Source organism: Lacerta agilis, chromosome 8 (genome assembly GCF_009819535.1).
Source record: "Lacerta agilis isolate rLacAgi1 chromosome 8, rLacAgi1.pri, whole genome shotgun sequence".
NCBI classification, from domain to species: domain Eukaryota; kingdom Metazoa; phylum Chordata; class Lepidosauria; order Squamata; family Lacertidae; genus Lacerta; species Lacerta agilis.
In genome coordinates, this window is record NC_046319.1 from 8,949,479 (window position 1) to 8,968,746 (window position 19,268).

Here is a 19,268-nt window from a genome sequence, read left to right on the forward strand (position 1 = left end):
CTGCCTAATCCACCAACACGGCCATCTGTCCCGCCCCAGCCATCTCCCCCAAAAAAGAACTGGGCCACAAATGTGGGCATCTGAGAAGAGACCCAGCACCTGCTTTGCATGCAGACGGTCCCAGGTGTGCCTGCAACCTTGGAGAGTCAGCAAAAACAACGCTAAGCTAGATGGACCTATGGGTCTGACTCAGCATAAGGCAATTTCTTACGTTCCTGGGATTTTGTGGAAATGAAGAATTTAATTAAATCCAACTGGGCATCATCAACAACTTCGGGAAACAGTGGCCAAAAGATTCCCAAGCATTCTGTTTGAGGTGGTGCTTCAGGGCACTTCTGAGCCGCAAGCAGGACCCTCTTGGCCCATGAATGAGCTGGGGCTATGCTGGGATGGCTCTGGGGAGCAGGCTTCTCTCTCCCGCATCCCAACCACCCAGGCCCCAGCACCACACTTTGTGGGTGTCTGCAAAAGACCACATCCCAGACAGGTGTCAAGAGTCTACTTTTTATTTTAACAAACAGCATGTTCCTTTGCTTAATGGCTGTACTCATTTGCTCCACTGAGATTGTTCTCAGTCATTTTCTTTTCTCTCTTTTTTTCCTTTAAAAAAAGGGGAGGGGGAACAAATGACGAAACCTGATGTTCGTTGTTGTTTTTTTCTCTTTCTTTACAGAACAAGTTTCAAAAGCTGGATTCAAGAAGACCTTTATGTAAGCTTGGTTTTTATGCGACACTGAAACACTGGGGGTGGGGAACATCTAAACTAAAAAAAAAAACACACAACAAAACACAACAAGGTAATGAAGAAGGCGTCTGTGGGGAAGCCCCCCCCCCCCCGCCTGGCATCCAACTCTTCTTCTGAGAAGACTTGCTCACCCCAGGGGGTTCACTGGCCTGCAAGAACCAAGCAAGGCACCCAAAAGGTGGGAGGAGGAGGAGGGAGGAGGAAGTGCCTTGTTCAGAAAGTCTTCCCGGGGATCCTTTCCACTTTCTAAAAATATAAAAATCTTCTTCTGCAACCTGTTTCAAAAGCCCAAAATTCAAAGGCAAGGTGACCCTGTACAGATTAACTTTCTCCTTTTTTATTTTTAAAAAGAACAGTTCTATGTTACTGATTAAAGGTTCTGGAGGGGAAGGGGTCAGGTAGATGGGAGAGGGGGAGGGGAGGGGGGAAAGAGGGTGGGTGGCAAGAAGGCACAGAGGGCAGGACCTAGACCTAAGGGGAGACGCTTGGATTATTAAGTGCCACTTTGATTGGCTGGTTTTCACCGCTGCTGAAGGAAGTGGGGGGAGAAGAGAGAGATGTTTGAAAGCATCAGGAGTAAGAGACAAAGGTGGCCTTGCACTTCTCAAGCAAGCGTGTGGGATCCCCACCCCTTTGTGCCCTGCCACTCCGGAGGGAGAGGGGGTTACTTTTTGGCTCTCAGGGACTTGCGCATGGTGGTCTTGCTCTTCTTGGCCGAGGGCTTCAGGTCCTTCCTTGCGCTGGCGGCTGAGGAGGGCTTCTTGGGGGCAGAGAGAGTCTTGAGGGCCGGGCGGGGCGGGGCAGCGGGCTTGGCTTTCTTGGCCTTGGGGGCCTTGACCTTGGGAGGGGGGGCTTTGGCCTTCCCACGGCGGGCAACGGGGGCTTTGCGGGGCTTGGGCTTGGCCTCCCGCCGCTTTGCCAGTGGGGGGGCCCTGTTCCGGGCCTTCGGCGGGGGCCGCTTCTGCATCCTGCCAAGGGAAAAAAAAGCTCTCAGGGCGGGCCCTGCAAGCCCAGAGGCAACCCCAGCCCCTGCCTCTTCACAGCAGGCCAGGTGGCCCAGGAGGGCTGCTGCGACTGTTAAAACTACCTGGACCCAAAAGTGCCCCCCAACAGATACCTTTTCCTTGGAGGGGGCTCTTCCTCTTCTGACTCCTCCTCTGACTCCTCCTCCTCCTCCTCTTCCTCTGACTCTTCCTCTTCATCCTCCTCTGACTCTTCCGCTTTCTGTTTCTCCGGAAACAGGACACCGGGGCTGCAGGGGGGAAAGAAGGAACATTCCCCAAGAGGAAATAATCAACCCCCTAGTCTCACCAGGTGGCAAAGTGGAGCTCAATGGGAACAAAAGGGACAGGATCCTCCTCTCCCCCATACCTTTAGCCACCCAAGGCTTTAGAACAGGGTGGGGGAACTTTGGCCCACTAAGGGGGGGTCCAGTTTTGCCCACAAAGTCACTTCCACCAAACCAGGCCCACCTGTCAATCATCTGATGTCAGCTGGTAGCCAGGGAGAAGTGGGAATCAATCCTGCTAAAGGCTGCTTCACCAGGGGGCCGCCACCTATCAGTCACCTGACACCAGATGATTGGCAGTTGTGGGCCTGCGGGGTGGGAGATGAAACGATCTGGACCCGCCAATCAAAAAGGTTCCCACTGCTGCCGTTAAAGAGAGTCAGCTGGAGGACAGGTGTTCGTGAGAATAAGGTTGACTCGAGTATTTAAAGCGCTTCCTTAACTCCTCCCCCTAACCATGCCCTGTCCCGCCTTGCACCTTGGTATCTCAGGTGCTTCCTCCTAAGGCAGAGGCTGCCCACCAACCCCGTTACCTGGGATAGTAGGGGAAACACAGCTGGAAGGTGCCACTGAAGCCCTTCCCGGAAATCTGCTCCATCCAGCCGTACTTCTCACACTTCTGCAGGGTCCTCTTCAGTAGGTGGACTGTGGGGTGGAAGGGGGATGGCATCAGGAGGGGCACCAGTCTCTTGAGCTTAGCACCCCCCAACAAATCCCTTCCCTGCCATGGAATGGCCTCTTTTGCAAGCCCCATTCTGACAAAGAGGCCAAATTTGAGCTGCCTCTGTGCTGTTCCCAAAGGCAACAAAAATCAGATTCCAAACTGCCTCCCTCTAAGCCCTTTCAAAACATAGGTCAAAATTGGGGCCCAAAGCCTTTGTCTGTCTGTCTCTCTGCTCCCCTATATTCGCAATGAGTATTCTGAGCCAAGTGGAGGGGCTTTTGCTTCAACCACTGCCCCCGCCCCAAGATGCCTGAGGCAGGGAGGAAAAAGCACTCTGGCTTTGTGTTGAAGGAGGAAATAATCCAGGCACAGGCTGTGAGATATGAGCACCAGCCCACGGACTTCTCCTTGTGGCGGACAGAACAGGCTGCCTTGAAAGGGCAGCTACAAGGGAGCCCATGTGGAGAACTGGGGGGTGGTGGCTTCCATTAAGCCCTGTGCCCTTGCCAAGGCTCAGTGTCTTTTCAAGAGCAGGCGCTCTTCTGGAACACAAACACACGGCCTGCACACGCTTTCTCCCAGCAGGGCTCCTGCAAACATCACCACTGGGCTATTTTAAAACCCAAGATCTGAGAGGGGAAACCTGGGCTGTAAGGGCAATCAATGGAAGAATGGAGGGAGGGAGGGTCACGCAGGCATTTCATTTGCCAAGGCTCTGCTACTGCAATGTAACCCCTGTTCTGGTTGCTCTTTTGAGCCCTCACCATAAACCCACTTAAACTCCAAGGCTCTTCTCTGCAGATGTAAATGACCTTTGGCAGAAACCAGGGGACCCAGTAATCCAAGCACCACCCACATTTCCTACACCTGACAACAGGTGGCGATGGCTGGTTGCCACTCTCGTCTTTTCCTATTTCTATAGGTCTGGGCGCCCCATAGAGGTAAGAGGAAATACACTGGAGGGGGTTGGACTAGATGACCCTCAGGGTGCCATCCAACTCTACGTGTCTGCGATCTACGCATTAGCCCCAAATTTAGGGGCCTGTAGCCTGCGCCCACACCAATGAAATGTGTCGGTCTCCTTCCCACCCCTGCCGCACCCCATGGCTGGGCTCTGCTGGTATTCACTTTGGCCAGTGTAGGGCCCTCCCAGATAACGGGGGGGATTCTTTAGCTGCGATTCTTGCATTGCAGGGGGTGGACCAGATCAACCTGGGGGGGGGTCCTTTCCAACTCTACAATGTTACAATTCTATGACTCTGCCTGCCTGCGTCTGTGCCTCTATACCTTGGAAGCTGGAGTTTGACCCTGGGTGATTCTCCAGAACATATCTCTTCAGAGCAGTGGTGGAGCAGGTCTTGGGCTCATTCATGGCCGCGATGGCGGAGAGGATGGCATCTTCCATCAGGCTCCCACCCAGAAGGGGCTTCTCCCCAGATTTCTTCAGCTGAAACAGACCCAGACGCAGCCCCCTAAGCTTCTTGGTCTTGGCAGGCCAATGGAGGGGGGGAGCCAGGGGGAGTCAAGTTAAGGGGAGCTGGGCTGCTCTCCCCCCCCCCCAACACACCTGGAAAGTTCCAGAAGCTCCTTTCCCTGTGATCTGCTCCAACTGGCCCTTCTCCACTGCTCTCTGCAGAGCATTCTTCAGCAACTGGGGTCTGTGGGAGGGAAGAAAAGGAGCTTTAAGGCCATGATTGGCAGAGAGAGCGGCAAAGAGCACACAGTCCCTATCTCCCAACAGCAGGGAGATCCTGCTGAAAAGAGGGAGGATGATTGAAACAGCCTCCCGGAAGGAAGAGTGCTGCTTCTTTCCTGGGCCTGAGGCTGACACAAAGCCCTCCTGGGTGGCCCTTCCTTGAAGTAGAGGAGATTCTGCTCCCTCACGGGATGCTGAATGGCTTGTTCTGTCCACAGGCTGTGAACTGGAGCACAAAACCCTCGCACAGACTACCAGCTAAGTAGCCACACCCCTCCTTTTTCTTCTTCTTTTAAAAATCCCAGTATACTTCAAAACATTTGGAATAAACCTAGAAGAGTTTAAGGGTTCCTTTTTTGCGGGGAGGAGGATCACAGGAGCAGTGGGACAAAACTAATTTTGAGCAGTAGTGGAAGCTGCCTTCTACCAGGCCTGGCCGTTTGCCCACTGAGCTCACAATTGAGCTTTCTTTACAGCTCAGTGGTGGAGCACCTGCCTTTCGTGCAGGGAACCCCAGGTTCAGTCGCCACTGAGCTGTAAAGAAAGTCATTTCCTCTGCTCTGGCTACAATGGCGGGACACTCTGAACATACTCAGGAACACCCCATAGGTACGGTACATGTCTCGGGTGAGAACATCAGTTCGTACCCAAAGTTAGTCCTACTTGAGTAGATGCAACTGATGGACAAGGCTCAGTTCCTCTCATTGAAATGGGTCCACTTCTGTGAAGATGGTACCACCCATGTTCCCAACAGGGAATAATCCTTTGCTGCCAATGCCAAGTCGGAAGTTGTTGAAGAGTCGTGCCCTTACACCTGCTGTCAGAGCCTAAAGCAAGAAGTCCCGGCTGGTTGGCCAGCCAGTGTCACCTTCCTGCCCTCCCCCTTCCAGCCCTACCTGATGTCCACCTTCAGCTTCGGGTAATACTGGGATACATATTTCTTGATCAAGCTGTAGGATGCCTCCTTCGGCTCGCAGAGGCGTGTAAAGGCCAGCGGGAGGATGTCTTCCAGCTTCACTTGCTGCTCTGGGCCGGATGCTGAAGAGGAGCCCCGCTGCGGAGGAGAGAGGAAGCAAAGCAAGTATTCATTTCTTCCTATACATTCCTAGCCCCGTTTTCTACATGTTCTGTTTACAAAGCAATTGTCTGTGCTAATCATCACGTCCACATAGAATCACAGAATAGAATCATATGTTTAAAGCACATCCCACTCCTCAGCAAAGAATCCCAGGAACTGTAGTTTACCCCCACAAAGCTACATTTCCCACAACCCTTAAACTACAGTTCCCATAATTCATCGGCGGAAAGTCATGTGCTTTAAATGTATGCGGGAAATGTGGCTTTTATCTCAAAGATCATGTACGTTTACTGTAATCCTTTGCCATCAACAGACATGGAAAAGGGTCGGCCACTAGTTCTTCAAGTGCTTCCACCACTGTGGAACGTGTGCCTTCTTCAGAGCTCTTGAAGAACCCTCCTTGTTAGTTCCTTCACAGAATGGAGGATTTCAACTGTGCACACAAATTAAGAGCTTTACTACCTCAACCCCTAAACCTCCCACAGGCCCCTCAGCATTACCTTCCGGTCCCTGGATTTGGGGGCCGTTTTCCCTGAGTTCGGGGCCACCACAAAACTCCCAGAGGCTCCTTTTCCTTTCACCTGGCATGGAGAAAGAGGGGTCCAGTTCAGGCACCAGGCAAACATTCCCCAGGAGGAAAGGCTGGGAAAGCTTCCCCATTCCATGCTGGCAGGTGCTTTCCTCAGGCCTACTGTAAATTGGCTTTAGTGGTACATTTTACGCCTTTGTTCCCTGCTCCTGAATTCCCCTTGGGACTGAGTGTTGGACAAAACAAATCCATTTCCTTCTCTTAGTTTCTAAGTTGCTACTTTAAACCACATCAGGGCACTGTTTCTCTAGTAATCTATCCAACATTTTTTGTAGTCTCTTTGTCTAAGTTAACTGTGCCCCTTAAAGCTCAGCCATTTTGTTTCTCTCTCCCAACTTGTTCTGACAAGGTGTCTGCAATTTCTCTCTCTTTAGCTCTGCTCATCCTGTAAATAAATAGTTTTTGCCAAGACAAAGCTGCTCCTGCATGAATAAAGCCTTTGAACTCTGGAAAATGTAAGTGATTGTTTCAGTCCTAACACACCCAATCTGCAAGCTCTCCTAATGCTTGGCAGCCTAGAGAGAAATAAGCAAGCAAAAGAACCCTTGACCCACACCCAACTCACCTGCCGAATGACTCCTCGCTCTAGCTCCCTCTTGAGGACCTGCTTGAGGAGATAGCCCCTCCTCTCCAGCTCCAGTGAAGGGTACTTATGGATGATGTACTTCCGGATGGCCACAACTGATGCCCCGCCTTTCTGATAGCATGCCTGGAAGGAGAGGAGGCACCTGTGACTAGGCTTACCCTATGCCAGTTGCTAGGAAAAAATCACAAGCAGGGAGAGCCCTGCTTGTGGGCTTCCCACTGAGGTATCTGCTGTGTATAGTGAGAACAGAAGGATGGCCTGATCTGGCTGTATCTTTCTTCCACAGTTTCAAGACGGGGTGCTTCATAACCCTACCTGGAGCGACTAGGGGGACAACCATCTAGCTCAGGGTTACCAGGTAGACTAGCAGGGGCTTTTCACTTGCAGGATTCTCCCAGGACAATTAGCAAAGCCCAGGCTGCTCATGGCTTGAGGCATCCTCCCTTCCTGACTCAAATCAGGGTGCTCTCATAGTCATACGCTGCCTTCCTAAAGTGTGTGCATTCCCCCCAGCGCCATGTGAAATGTGATGATGGCAGATTTCTGACAGCATCTCAAACAAAGCCCTCTATAAAGACATTTTAAGCCTGGAGGACTTCCTATAGGAAACTGGGAGGTCCAACTGGCAGGTGTCCAGGGGTTCTCCTGGCCCAAAGGCTGATCACTGACCACAGCAGAGCTGTGCCCCTTAAGCTGGGAGGGCAGGGGTGTTTGTGCTGGTGCTGACTGAGAGAGCTATTATTATCAATGATTTATTAATCGCCTTCTAAACAATCCTTTTTAAGGCGACCTATGTGATAAAAACACAGAAACAGCAAATATGTTTAAACCGGCGGTGCAACTGGCACTCTATTCCTGGGGAGTGAAAAGTGACAAAATATCACATACCTGGGAGTGGGGAAGAGGCACAAAGAGAAAGGAAGAGCAGCAACCCACAAGAAGCCCACCCTTTGTGCTCACCTTGATTGCCTCAATCAAAATGGCATCCATCTTGGGGCGAGAGGAAGCAGCCATATGCGTCTGCTTCTGTGCTCTGGCTAGCTGGCTGGCAGAGAGGGTGGCCCAGGCAGGGATGGTCTTCTTGACTTTCTTCTTCTCCTCTTTGACTTGATCCTTCTCCCTTTACACACACAAAGGGGGAGACTCAAAACTCATGCAGGAATCCCAGAAGCCCAAAGACATTTTCTGCAGCTCAGGGGAGCTCTGATCTCACAGAAAAGCAGAGAGCTGGAATCAGAAGAACCGGGCAAATGAATGTTGGGAAGGGGCCTCGTACAAAGCCACTTCCACTTAGCTCAGCACTCCCTTCCCCAAATTATCAGGGAAGGATGGCAGCTCAGAGGTTGAGCACCTGTTTGGCATGCAGAAGGCCCCAGGTTCAATCCCTGGCTGCATCTCCAGGTAGGGATGGCAGAGACATTGGCATAGCCTTTGCCCCCGGTTATGACTGCCCCCCACTCCTTACTCCTTTTTGGCTTCCTCGGCAGGCTTCGCCTCTCCTTCCTTTTCTTCCACTTCGGGCTCCTTGGGTGGCTCTGCCTCATTGGGTGCAGCTGGTGGAGTTTCATTCTCTTGCTCCTCTACAGTCGAAGCAGATTCCTCTGAGCTGACATCAGGATCTGAGAGGGAAGAGGAAGAAGAGGGCCATGTGCAAGTTACATGCGAAGGACAAAACACACCCACACCCACTGCGGTTGGGCAAACAGGCCCTGCCTGAGGAATGCTACAATGGGACAGATCGACCTTGGCCCCTTCTGCTATGTCTCCTGACTGAAGTGACTGCTCACAAGCAGGCAGGATGGCAAAAGCAATCAGCTGGTAGCCAGAGGCAGACGTGGGGGCTATTGGGCTGGTGGGCCATTGGGAACCATAAGTAGCGACGGAGTTGCCTTTTTGGTACCTTTCAGCCTCCTTTACTTATAAGCTGATGCGTTGGAGGGCAGCCACTGGCTCAATTGGCAACTGGGGCTCAGTTTCCATTCCCAAAACTCTGTAGAGTGAGTGTGGTGGTGAGGGCAGGCTATAGTTCAGGGGCTGAGCCCATGTTTTGCCTGTACAAGGTGGTCTTCTTGGTGGTACGGCCACGGGGCAATACCCAGTTGGCAGTGAGCCCGGTTGGCAGGGCCTTGTGGGGAAGGTTATCACCCCTTGTGGAACGCTCTTCCTGGTGACGTATGCCCGTTTGTGCCATTACTGATTTCCAGGAGGAAATCTAAAAACATCCCTTGGCCTTGGATGGCTGAAAGATAATGTTTCAGGCAACTCTGCACTCACTGGCTGGGGGAACACTTTTCAAAACTGGTTTTTTAGAACACTTCTCAAAGAAAAAGAAAAAGGAAAGGAAAAAAGAACAACTTTTAATTTAATAAAATTCGTACACCTCTTGATTGTAAAAACAAGGAACCCAAACCAGTTTACAAAAAATATTGTTCCTATTTTTCTTATTAGGAAGGGTGGGATGCAAACTGAAATAATAAATGCTATTAAAAATAACAGAATGCATCTCAAACACCAAACTTTCCAAACTCCTACCTGAATCTCTCTGTGTGTCTCATACACACACATACAATTTCAGTAGATCCCCAAGGGTCCACTTATAAAGCAGTGATGGTTCTCTGGCTGAAAGGACAAGGCTGCATGCGAATCAACCCTACCACCACCACTTGACCACAGACCAAGGAGGACAACAGGTGGATGTGGGTGTTTTTACCTGGCTTGGCCTCCTCCCCTTCAGCAGGTTTGCTTTTGGGAGGAGTTTCCCGAGCAGAAGAATTCACGGCCCGGCGGATGGGCATGGTGGCGTCTTCAGCCGTCTGGAAGGGAAACAGTGGCGAGAGCGTCACAAGGAGAGCCCAGGAGGTGCAGAGTGGGCTGGGGCAGGGGGAAGGCTCCAGAGGGAACTAGGGACACCCGGAAGAAAGCCACCATCACCCCACCATGGATTCCACCTAAGACGGAGGCAACTGCGCTCAGGCTCTTTAGGAGGCAGCTGGCTCCAACTTCCTGTTTCCATCAGAACTTTTGAGCACCACAGGATGTATATACATTTTTATAGCTTCTGTTCAGAACGAGAAGAGCAAAGGGACCCAGCGAGGGAGGTCTCAGGGATCACTGCTTTGGGGTGGGGAGGGGATGGCAGGGGAAAGGGAAGGGAGATGTTGGAGGCAGCCCCAACCAAGATTCCTAGAAGCAGCAGGGGAAGGAAGAGTAGAGCAGCCCTCGCAGGGGCCAGTCCAAGGGCGAGCGTGGGGAAGGGTCAACCCCTACCTCACTCAACTTGTCCAGGGGGGCTCCCGTTAAGAGTGGAAGCGCCTTACGGTGTGCGGGATCAGCTTCGGGCAGATCAGTCGCCATTTTAAATTAATGTATAGCCCCAACGTGAGGGTAACACTTTGGAGCCCCAGGTTTTAACCTCAAGGGGAGAGGACTTCCTAACACAGACAACCTGAAGTGCAGAAAAGATTTGGTGTGAAGGTTAACAACGTAACAAAAACAAAGGCAACTTCATCTACATCCCTATCGCGCTGAGCAGTCAAAGCAAAAGAAAACAACAAAATAAGCAGTTGCAGAGGAGGCGGCGGCCAGGAAACCTACTTTGCTGGTGGTCCAATGGAGAAGCAGGAAGCTCCCGTCAGAAACCCCTGCAGGTGGGAAATGGGTTTTCCTTGCACAGATTGTGGGGTGAGGGAATGTCCTCCCCTTCTGAGGCCCCCTGCCCAGCACCCAACAGACCAAGGATGGAAGTGGAGGCCCCCGGGTAGGCAACCCAAGCAGAATGCAACCAGCTAGCATGTTGTGGGTGGAAACGTCTCCCTCCAGCCCCAAGATCTTATTCTACATGTGGGACATTTAAAGGTAACCCCACAGCATTCATCACCAGAGGCCTGAAGAGCCAAGCTGACCAGCTTCCACCCTTCTTTACCGAAAAGCAGCTCATTGCCCTCACCTTCACCGGCTTATTTTTAAATGTCACAAACCTCCAGGCAGCAGAGGGCTACCTTTAAAAACAACCCCACCAGCCACCCCACTCTAACATACAAGGAGTTGCAGCAACAGACCCACACAGCTCCATGGCGGGGATGGCAGGGGGGAAACAATTTTGGAGTTTCAGCCCCCAATCCTGTTTCTTAAAGCAGATGAAATGTGACACTCAGGGGAAAACAACTTCTCAGCTCCACTGCACTGTAATAAAGCTGAAAGTGGGTGGGTGGAATGCTCATTTTTCAGAACGACAACTTTTTTTGGGGGTGAGAGGAAATAATTAAACTGCCTGGAGCACAAATCAGTCTCATCCCCTCCCCCCCAACCTATTTGAGGTGTGGGAAGGATGTGGGTCGGACGAGGGCAAGACCTGCATCGCTGCAACTTTATTAATAAAAAACCCATCAGGTTAAAATGCAGGAAATGAAAAACAGCATGGGGAGGTTCTAGGCCCACCGCAGGGCAAATTCCCTACATTCCTTCTGGCCTCAGGCCCCACCAACAAGAAAGGTTTTAGTCCTCTCTGGGGGGGGGGGGAGCCTTGATGGAGCGACTGGGAATACAGGAGCAGGAGGGGGGGGAAGGCAAATGCAGGAAGACCATCCTAGATTTATCTCCCAAAGGACACAATGCCCTGCAATCTTTCTGAATGTTTAGTTCTGCCAGAAGAGACTGGAGAGACAGACTGAGAGATCTGGGTGAATGTGAGACACCTCTGCCTCTTTGAGCTCAGGCATGGTAGGGCACAGGGCCCCTTGGCTGGCGTAGTCCTGTGTGTGGATTTGCATAACATACCTTCTTCCCCTCCTCCAAAAGACCCAGAAAAAAACCTTAATTTTTATTTTAAAAAACAACCCAGATAGCCTCAGGCAGCCAACATGTGTGCATTATTCCTGGTATGAAGTGAAGTAACCCCTCCATCCAGCCTAGCAACTGCCACCCCCTCCTTCTTTGCCTACAAAACACTCTTCTTCAGGGTGAGATTCCGAAGTATGCACCCCATAAATTTCAAACCTTTGCTTAATCACACGCAAGTCCCCCCTCACCCATTCTACTTTTCTAAAGAATACCGAAAGTGAGCATGATGTTCAGGAGCAAGTTTCATACATTTCTGTGGGACCAAAGAAACTCCTTAGGCTTTGATTTTGCTGGTGCACCGGACCGGACCCCCTAAGCACAGCATGAAAGGATTTTCTTCTACTTACAGCAAGTCTACTCAGAGCAAAGTCCCCCTGAATTCAAATAGCATGTACATTCACGTAAATACATAATGACTGCAATGCTGCATACCTTTTTAATCTGTCAAGCTGTAGCAGATGCAAACAACAGTGTGGTATGGTGGTTAGAATGTTGGTTTAGGATCAGGGAGGTCCAGGTGCAAATCTCCCCTAAGCCACACAACTCCCTGGGCGAAACAAGGGACAGTTGCCCTTAACCTCACAGGTAGCAAGACCCTCAGGCCATGGAAAGTATCTGTTTGTCCCCGTATGTGCTAGACAGGTCTCACAGAGCTCTGGGTGCGACTGAGCACCTTCCCTGTGTGGAAGATCACAATGCAGTTGTGTTTCAAGACACATGCATTTTTCTATGCAAAAGCGAGAATCATACAGAAGACTCCAAAGGCCCAGATTTAGCTAGAAGCTTTTACATCACAAGTCATGTAGGTTATTTATGACGCCAACATTTCTAACTAAAACTAGGTGGCAAAACTGCAATTGTTCCGGGAGACTTTCAGCACCTACCCAATACTCTGATCGTGTATCCCAGTCCTCCAGATGTATTGGTCTACAAATCCCATCATCCCCAGCATCATACAGCTGTGCTGGCGGGGGCCCGATGGAAGCTGCAGTTCAAAAAACCTGTAGGGCACCAGGTTGGGGAAAGCTGATGGAATAATTTATTTTGCACTTATAAACCACCTACTGTACAAACATCCAAGGCAATTTGCTACTGCAGCTCTTATAGCTGTGCCCCCCAGTTGTAGATTAGGGGGTGGAATAAGGTTGAGAGACTTGCCTAAGGCCGCCTAACATGCTCATAGCAGAGGTAGGATTTGGACTGGGGCATCCCAGTTGGTAGTTCAGCCACTGAGATGCTACACTGCCACTTCTCAAAAGAGGTTAAAAGCATTTCCAGGAACAATGTCAGTGCCTAAATCAACACGATTCTATACATTCCTGACGAAACACACCTACAGGAACACACCTTCCTGTGGCCCAAGCTAACTTCAGTTGGAAATTCTGTGCTGGATTAAAATAGTCCACATGGACAGCATTCCTCCTCTTCCTCCTTGTGACAGGCCTCCTGGTATCTCTGACACTGCTTGCAGGCTGGGGGAAGGATGCCTCTGTGTGCGTCTTTCCTGCTGAATCCAAAATGAAGCAGCTGGTCAAGATGAAAGAATTTTGCACTGGAACCTTAAGGAATCATCGCTTGTGGATTCTGCTATAGGCAAGACAGAGATCAGAGACCACAATGGAATCGTCACAATAATTATATATTGAGCCATGCCTCTGGGTTCATTTAGCTCAGTGTTGTCTACACAGACTGGCAGCAATGGTTCTCCAGGGTTTCAGGCATCATCACTAAAGATGCTGTCAGGGACTGAACGTGGATATTCTGCTTGCAAAGCAGATGCTCTTCCACAGTGCTACGATACTTCCCCAATTAAGATCCAAGTACAGCAGTCTAGATTTTAGCTTTTCTACCAGAAACTTGGGGGGTAGAAGCAGCTCTTGCCTGCTTCAGCCATTATCCCCCAAAGCAGGAGGTGGTAGGCTGGAGGAGGAAGGAGCTACAGAACCACACCTAGAATGTTATTCTGGAGTTGCTACCTCCACCTGATAAAAGTTTTCAAGATTCTTCTGTGTCTTGCCCACCATCTTTGTAGTTTCCGCTTCGCCACTCTTGGATCTACTGTTCCCTTATGCAACTCCATCATTCCTCCATTGTTGCCCTCTTATGCCCAAAGCAACTTACCAAACACCTGCAACATCACCTCTGCTTTATTGCATCCTGCAAAGCCTCCTTCAACACCCACCTCCTGGCATGACCCTTAGCTCTGACCTCTCCCTGAAAGTAAACCAGGGCAATGGGCTGTGTGGAGGCCCTCCAGATGTTGTTGGACTCCAACACCCATCAGCAGTGATCAGGTATCCTGGGCCCACCAACCTCTGAAGCCCCTGACTTGCTCCAGATCCACATTTATGGACCAAACAGAACACAGCTGCCCTTTCTCTATTTACTGCTGCCTCCCCTTTTCCTTGTGTCTGTCCTGTTCAGCATTATGCCTTCCTTAGATGTCCGTCAGCCCCAGCAGCATACAAATATGCTGGCTGGGGCTGATGGAAGTTGTAGTCAAAAAGCTTTGGAGAACACCAGGTCCCCCCTGGATTTAATAACAGATTTCATTCATACAGAAGTTGCCAATGTGGTGCCCTCCAGATCTCACTGGGGTCCCCAATTCCCATCAGATAGCATGGCCAATGGTCAGGGTCAATGCTGGGAGCTGTAGTCCAGGGCACCACTTTGGCTGCCAGTGGAGGCTAGTCCATTAGAGGAAAAGGAGCACTGCCAGTCCCCACCTTCCTCCTTACTTACATCCAGCTCCGTGGAAAGGCTGTGCCTATCAGTTTTCCCTCCTCATCGTCGTCTCAATGTTGCCCTCGTGGAACTCAACAGGGAGATGAATGGGTACAAAACTAGAATTTAGTTACCTCTGTCATTGGCTCTGGCGCCACCTACTGCTGGGCCTCCCCCTCCTTTCCTCCCAGCAGCCTGAAAAGGCACTGCTGTCAGCTCCCTTGGAATGACAAGCATTTCAAGCTAGGGGGACCCAGCTCTTTTTTTTTGTAAATTGCGAGGTAATAACTGGCTCACCCTGCTCAAAAGCTCCTGCTAAGGATGCTGGGGATTATTGTAGCTCCGTGCGGGCAAGCAAACTTTGGGCGTGGGGAACGTGCTTCAGCTGCCACCTAAGACAGGTAAGCAAGGAGGAGAGAGGCTGGAGGAGTCCGTCTTCTGCGCCAGCCGGCCAGCCTGTCAGTTAGCCAGCCATGGAAACGGACCTTTGCGGGTCGGTGTGTGTCGCTTTCTGTCCCTCGTTTCTCTCTGCGCAGCAGCAGCAGTGGCGGCGAAGAGGAGGATGCGCAGGGGCTGCTCCGTAGGTCCAGTCCGGGGGCCGCTGCCAAGGTGTGCGGTGAGCCCCGAGCTCCTCCCCTCCAGGCCAGAGGGGCTGGCGCGGCCACCTCCATCCAGGCCCCAAGGAATGAGCCTTCCAAGGAACAGGGGCCGCCCCGCCCCCCTGCCCGGCGCGCGGCACCGAGACCAGCGCAGGCCTCCCGATGCCAAAAGCGTCACACGCCAAAAAAAAAAGCGTTATGCAAATAGGAGCGCGGGCCCAACGCGTGACCTTTGACCCCGCCCCCTCTCCCCACCCTCCCGCCACTCACCGGCTTCAGGGCCTCCTCCTCTCCCCGCACACCTCTCTCTCTCTCTTGGCGCGCGAGGCACAAAGCGGCGGCGGCGGCCCCTTCAGCGACGGTAGCAAGAAGCGGCGGCGGCAGCGACGACAGCGGAACCGGAGGGGACGCTGGGGGTTCGGCGGTGGGCAGGAAGAGGCGGGGCTTACCGGGCCGGAGCAACCAATAGCCGGCGGCGAGCGCCTTTCGAACGCGCGGCGGCGGCCAACCGGCGCCTCCGAGACGCGCGTGCGCCGCGCCGCCACTCCCGTTTGTGTTTTCTTTCCCCCTCCCTTCCCTTTTCGAATAAACAAAAACGCACCTCGGCTTTGAACAAGGAGGAAGGGCGCATGCGCGCTTTTGCGGCTGGGAGGAGGGGGAAGGGGCCGAAGCGAGCTTCTTTTGGCGGGAAAAAGTGTGATTGCCCCGCCCCACTCAGGCGACTGCGCTGTCTCGCGGCCAGCCACGCCCCCACTCCTGAGAAAGCCTCGTTCGCACGGGAATTTTGTACATGCTCAGGAGACGGTGACTCTAACTTCCCTCCAGCGCTCGCTGTTCCAAGGGGAACGAATCCCCGGCAACCAGGGATTCCTTCGTGAGGGGCAGCAATCTTGATATGCTCAGAATCTCACCCAGGGCTGGTGGCTTACAAGAAGCGGGTGGGAAGGAGTATATAGAAAGAATATACTGTATATTTTTTAATCCTCAAGAACATTGAGCTGGTTTATGTATAGGACTCGGGCCAGAGAAGGCACGAGGCCCAAAGGCAAATGGAATTTGCTGGCTCTCTGCACATGCCCAGGAGCCCATCGAAAGCAGGCGCAGAGAGGATTTCTGAACCCCGTAACTGCGCTCTTACTTATATGGACATGGCTTCTGTAAAGATGTGAGAGCTAATAAGGGGGACAGGCTGATCTTTGCTTTACACTTAAAAAGAGCTAAGACCTGTTGTCCCGAAGCAGGGAGAAAGAAAGAAAGAAAAATGGTTCTGTGGCTGAAGACAAGCTCCTTATAGAAGTTCCAAAGAAACACCTGCCACATGAAATGGGGAAAAAAAATCCAAGGATTTTATAGAGCAGGCTTAAGGGTAGTTCCCAGTGCTTGTGGTTCCTTAGCTGTAAGTAAAAAGCAAGCCCATTCATTACCAACTCATATTCACCCCCCTGTAACAACAGCCCTGCAAAGTAGGCCACTGTCTTCACTGTCCTAGCCAAACAGGATAATTTGGTCTCTGCTCCTCCCTCTGCCCAGGAATAGCATGCAGGATAACCTGCAGGACTCCGGGTCTTGGGTCCTGTGACCCGTTATGCAAAGGAATGCCCCTCCCCACAAATATATGTGTGAGCATATGCAGTTTTTAATGAAAAATGAGACTGTTAGAAGGCCTCTTGTTCCTGCAAACGGGTTAAGTCAAAGCCAGGCTCCTATGGTGGAGTAAGCAAACCATGCATGAAAGGCTATATTTTGACATCCTCAAATGACAGCAGGCACTAAATATATAAAATTGCAACCTTTTCTTTTTTGAATTAATTCAAAGTCCTGCCAAGTCTCTGCATCCTATTTCCTTTCTGCTGGACCAACCAAATGTAGAGAGCCCATGAACAAGGCGAGGCCACCCAGGGAAATGAGGTACCCTCTCCAAACGCCTACCAGCACCTTGCAAGCTATTCTCCAACATTTAATATATAATTCGTTTTAACATTTCTAACCTCCTGCACATAAAGATGCAAGATGGGGTTTCATCAATCTGAAAAAGAGCCACTACCACACATATATTATTTGACAGAATTAAGGAGTAAAGCCACCCCATGGGCAGCAGAATCCCATCTTAATCTTCTGATTTAGCCATGGCCATTAAAAGCAAACCCTCCCATATGCAAAGGAGGCAATTTTTAGTGATGTTTTCTCCTTAAGCTGCTGTAACTGTTTCCCAGGTTTTATTGTAGATTTCTATGATTGTTAACAGAGAGGAAGGGCAAAATAAACGTTTTGATAAATTAGTTGTGCTGGATTGGGCCAAAGGGGGCCCATCTAGTCCACTATCCTGTTCTGTTAGGGGCCAACCAGAGGCCCCAAAAGGGAAGCCCACATGCAAGACCTGGGTGCAAAAGCAGCACTCTCCTCACCTGTGCTCCCTCGTGACTTGGATTCAAAGCCATACAATGGCCACTGACTTAATTAAAATAATCCTCTGCTAAAGCCATCCAAGTTGGTGGCCATCACTATATCTTGTGGCAGTAAGTTCCATAGTTTAATTATTTCTTTTAGTCTGTCGTGAATCTTCCAACAGTCAGTTCCACTGGATGGCTCTTTTTTGGTTCTACTATTAGGAGGGAGGAAAAACTTCTCTCCACCCCATGCATACTATTATACCCCTCTATAATTTTCCCCTTACAATTTTTCTACACTTAAAAAAGCCTGAAACGTTGCAGCTTTCCCTCACACAGGAATTGCTCCAGCCCCTGGATCTTCCTGCACCTTCTCCAACACTAAAATGGCCTTGGGTTCTTCCTAGTCCTACTCAAGAGTTGACCATTGAAGTTTATGGGCGTGGCCAAGTTAGGGTCATTCATTTCAGTGGGTTTGCTCTGAGCAGGACTTAAGCTGGATCCAACCTCTTTTATAAACAAACAAATCGGCATTAACAAGGCTTCCCCCCACCCAACACCACTACTATCCAGCTTCTGCTCAAGATGGCACATGCCATTTTCACCATTCAAGTGGGTGATCTTGGGCCAGTTGTTCACTCTCAGCCTAACCTACCTCACAGGGCTACTGTGAGGATAAAATAGAGAGAACTATGTACAACACGTGGAGGAAAGGTGAGATAAAAATGAAACCAACCAATCACTGTCTGGCCAAAGGCAGCAAATGATAAGCCCAGAAATTTGGAAAAAGCTTAGTGCAGTTTGGATCAGAACCCTTGTAAAGGGGGGGGCTGTATCCAATGCTATTCCCCCTCTTGAACAGGCCCATTTATTTCAGTTGGTCTGCTCTAATCTACTTGGAAACCATCTATGACTTTTGTTAGCCAAACAGGAATTGCCAATTTCCCCTCTACTTCCAGAGTGCTTCAATTTTACTGAAACTGCAAGAGCTGTGGGGAATCTTCCTCAACCCACCCTGCTTTCATGCAGAAATGCCACCTGCCTGCTTCATCAGAAAGGTTGGAGGAACTGGAAGATGATTTTAAAGTGCAGGATTGGGGGACTGCACCACCCCCACCACCCCTGACCTGTGAGCCTGCTGGGAGCTTGGGAGTCCAGCAACATCACCTGTAAGGCTATTGGTTCCCCATCCCTGTTCAAACTCAAGGAGGATCAATTTTGCCTGTTCCCAGCAAGAATCGTAAAGGAAGCAGCTTTTACCTTCATGATAACAGAAAGCTGGAGTTAGTGAAGAATGTTAGGCAGGGTGAGATTTTTTGGGTGTGTGTCCACACGCATAAAGCCCATTGTTTATGATGGCTCTGTTGACATCAGTACTTTTCATAGAACCATTTTTAAAAAGGACTCGAACCTTCCTGACCCAAAGCTGCTCTCTCTTTCTCTTTCAATACACACAGAAGTCATTGTTGCTAAGCTAAACCAAAACCCAGAAATGCAGGCTTTAAGGTCAGTTGGTATTAATAACTTTGGGGCTGTAATTTTGCATGTTCTGCTCAATACTCCCATTTCTATCAATACTCCCATTTCTTCAGACCTGCTTCCTTCAGCTGTAAAATGCTAAAAACCAAACAGTGGAGCCTCAGGAGGCTGTGCCATTTTAACTGAAGCAAACTCTGCCACTTCTAAAACACCCAAGCTGTTCAATAGCTCTAAGTGTTTGAATGTGGCTGTGGCTTAATTAAAATCCATTTGCAGCCGCCGCCACTACCACCATCACAAGCAGCTTCTACATTTTTAGCTTCTTGCAATAAGGTGGCTGCCAGCCCCCCAGGAGTTGAAAGGAGAAAACAATATAAAATGCTCACACGCAAACAATGGACTCGGGTTGCCTAACGGAAGTGCTGTAGATTAGAAGACAAATCCCTGTAGGTGCCAACATAGTGAAATTAGCAAATGTCTGTGACACTCTTTGCAAGGCAGCTGCCTGGGCCAGCTGGAAGCCTGTGCACCAGTACTCCTGCTTTAAATGCCCTGACTTCACCCCCCAGGGCTCTGCAAGTCTTGGCCTGGAAA

General features: G+C 50.6%; 1 protein-coding gene across 4 annotated transcripts; it reads right to left on the reverse strand.

Moving 5' to 3' along the window:
• Positions 1-689: 689 nt before the first annotated feature.
• On the reverse strand, positions 690-15,138 carry HP1BP3 (heterochromatin protein 1 binding protein 3). 4 transcript variants are annotated; one of them, XM_033159354.1, is made up of 13 exons: positions 15,079-15,138; positions 9,914-10,091; positions 9,357-9,459; positions 8,112-8,265; positions 7,607-7,766; positions 6,626-6,769; positions 5,972-6,052; positions 5,290-5,447; positions 4,265-4,355; positions 3,985-4,144; positions 2,567-2,678; positions 1,863-1,997; positions 690-1,713 (listed from the first exon to the last, which is right to left on the reverse strand). In XM_033159354.1, the coding sequence occupies exons 2-13, from the start codon at positions 9,998-10,000 to the stop codon at positions 1,410-1,412; spliced, it is 1,689 nt and encodes a 562-aa protein (XP_033015245.1). In that variant the 5' UTR covers positions 10,001-10,091; positions 15,079-15,138; the 3' UTR covers positions 690-1,409. The 4 variants fall into 4 exon arrangements, with proteins under 4 accessions (XP_033015245.1, XP_033015246.1, XP_033015247.1 ...); XM_033159355.1 differs by lacking the exon at positions 15,079-15,138 and adding an exon at positions 12,833-13,057; XM_033159358.1 differs by lacking the exon at positions 690-1,713 and adding an exon at positions 1,728-1,800 and having other exon boundaries at positions 1,837-1,997.
• Between the last annotated feature and the right edge of the window lie 4,130 nt (positions 15,139-19,268).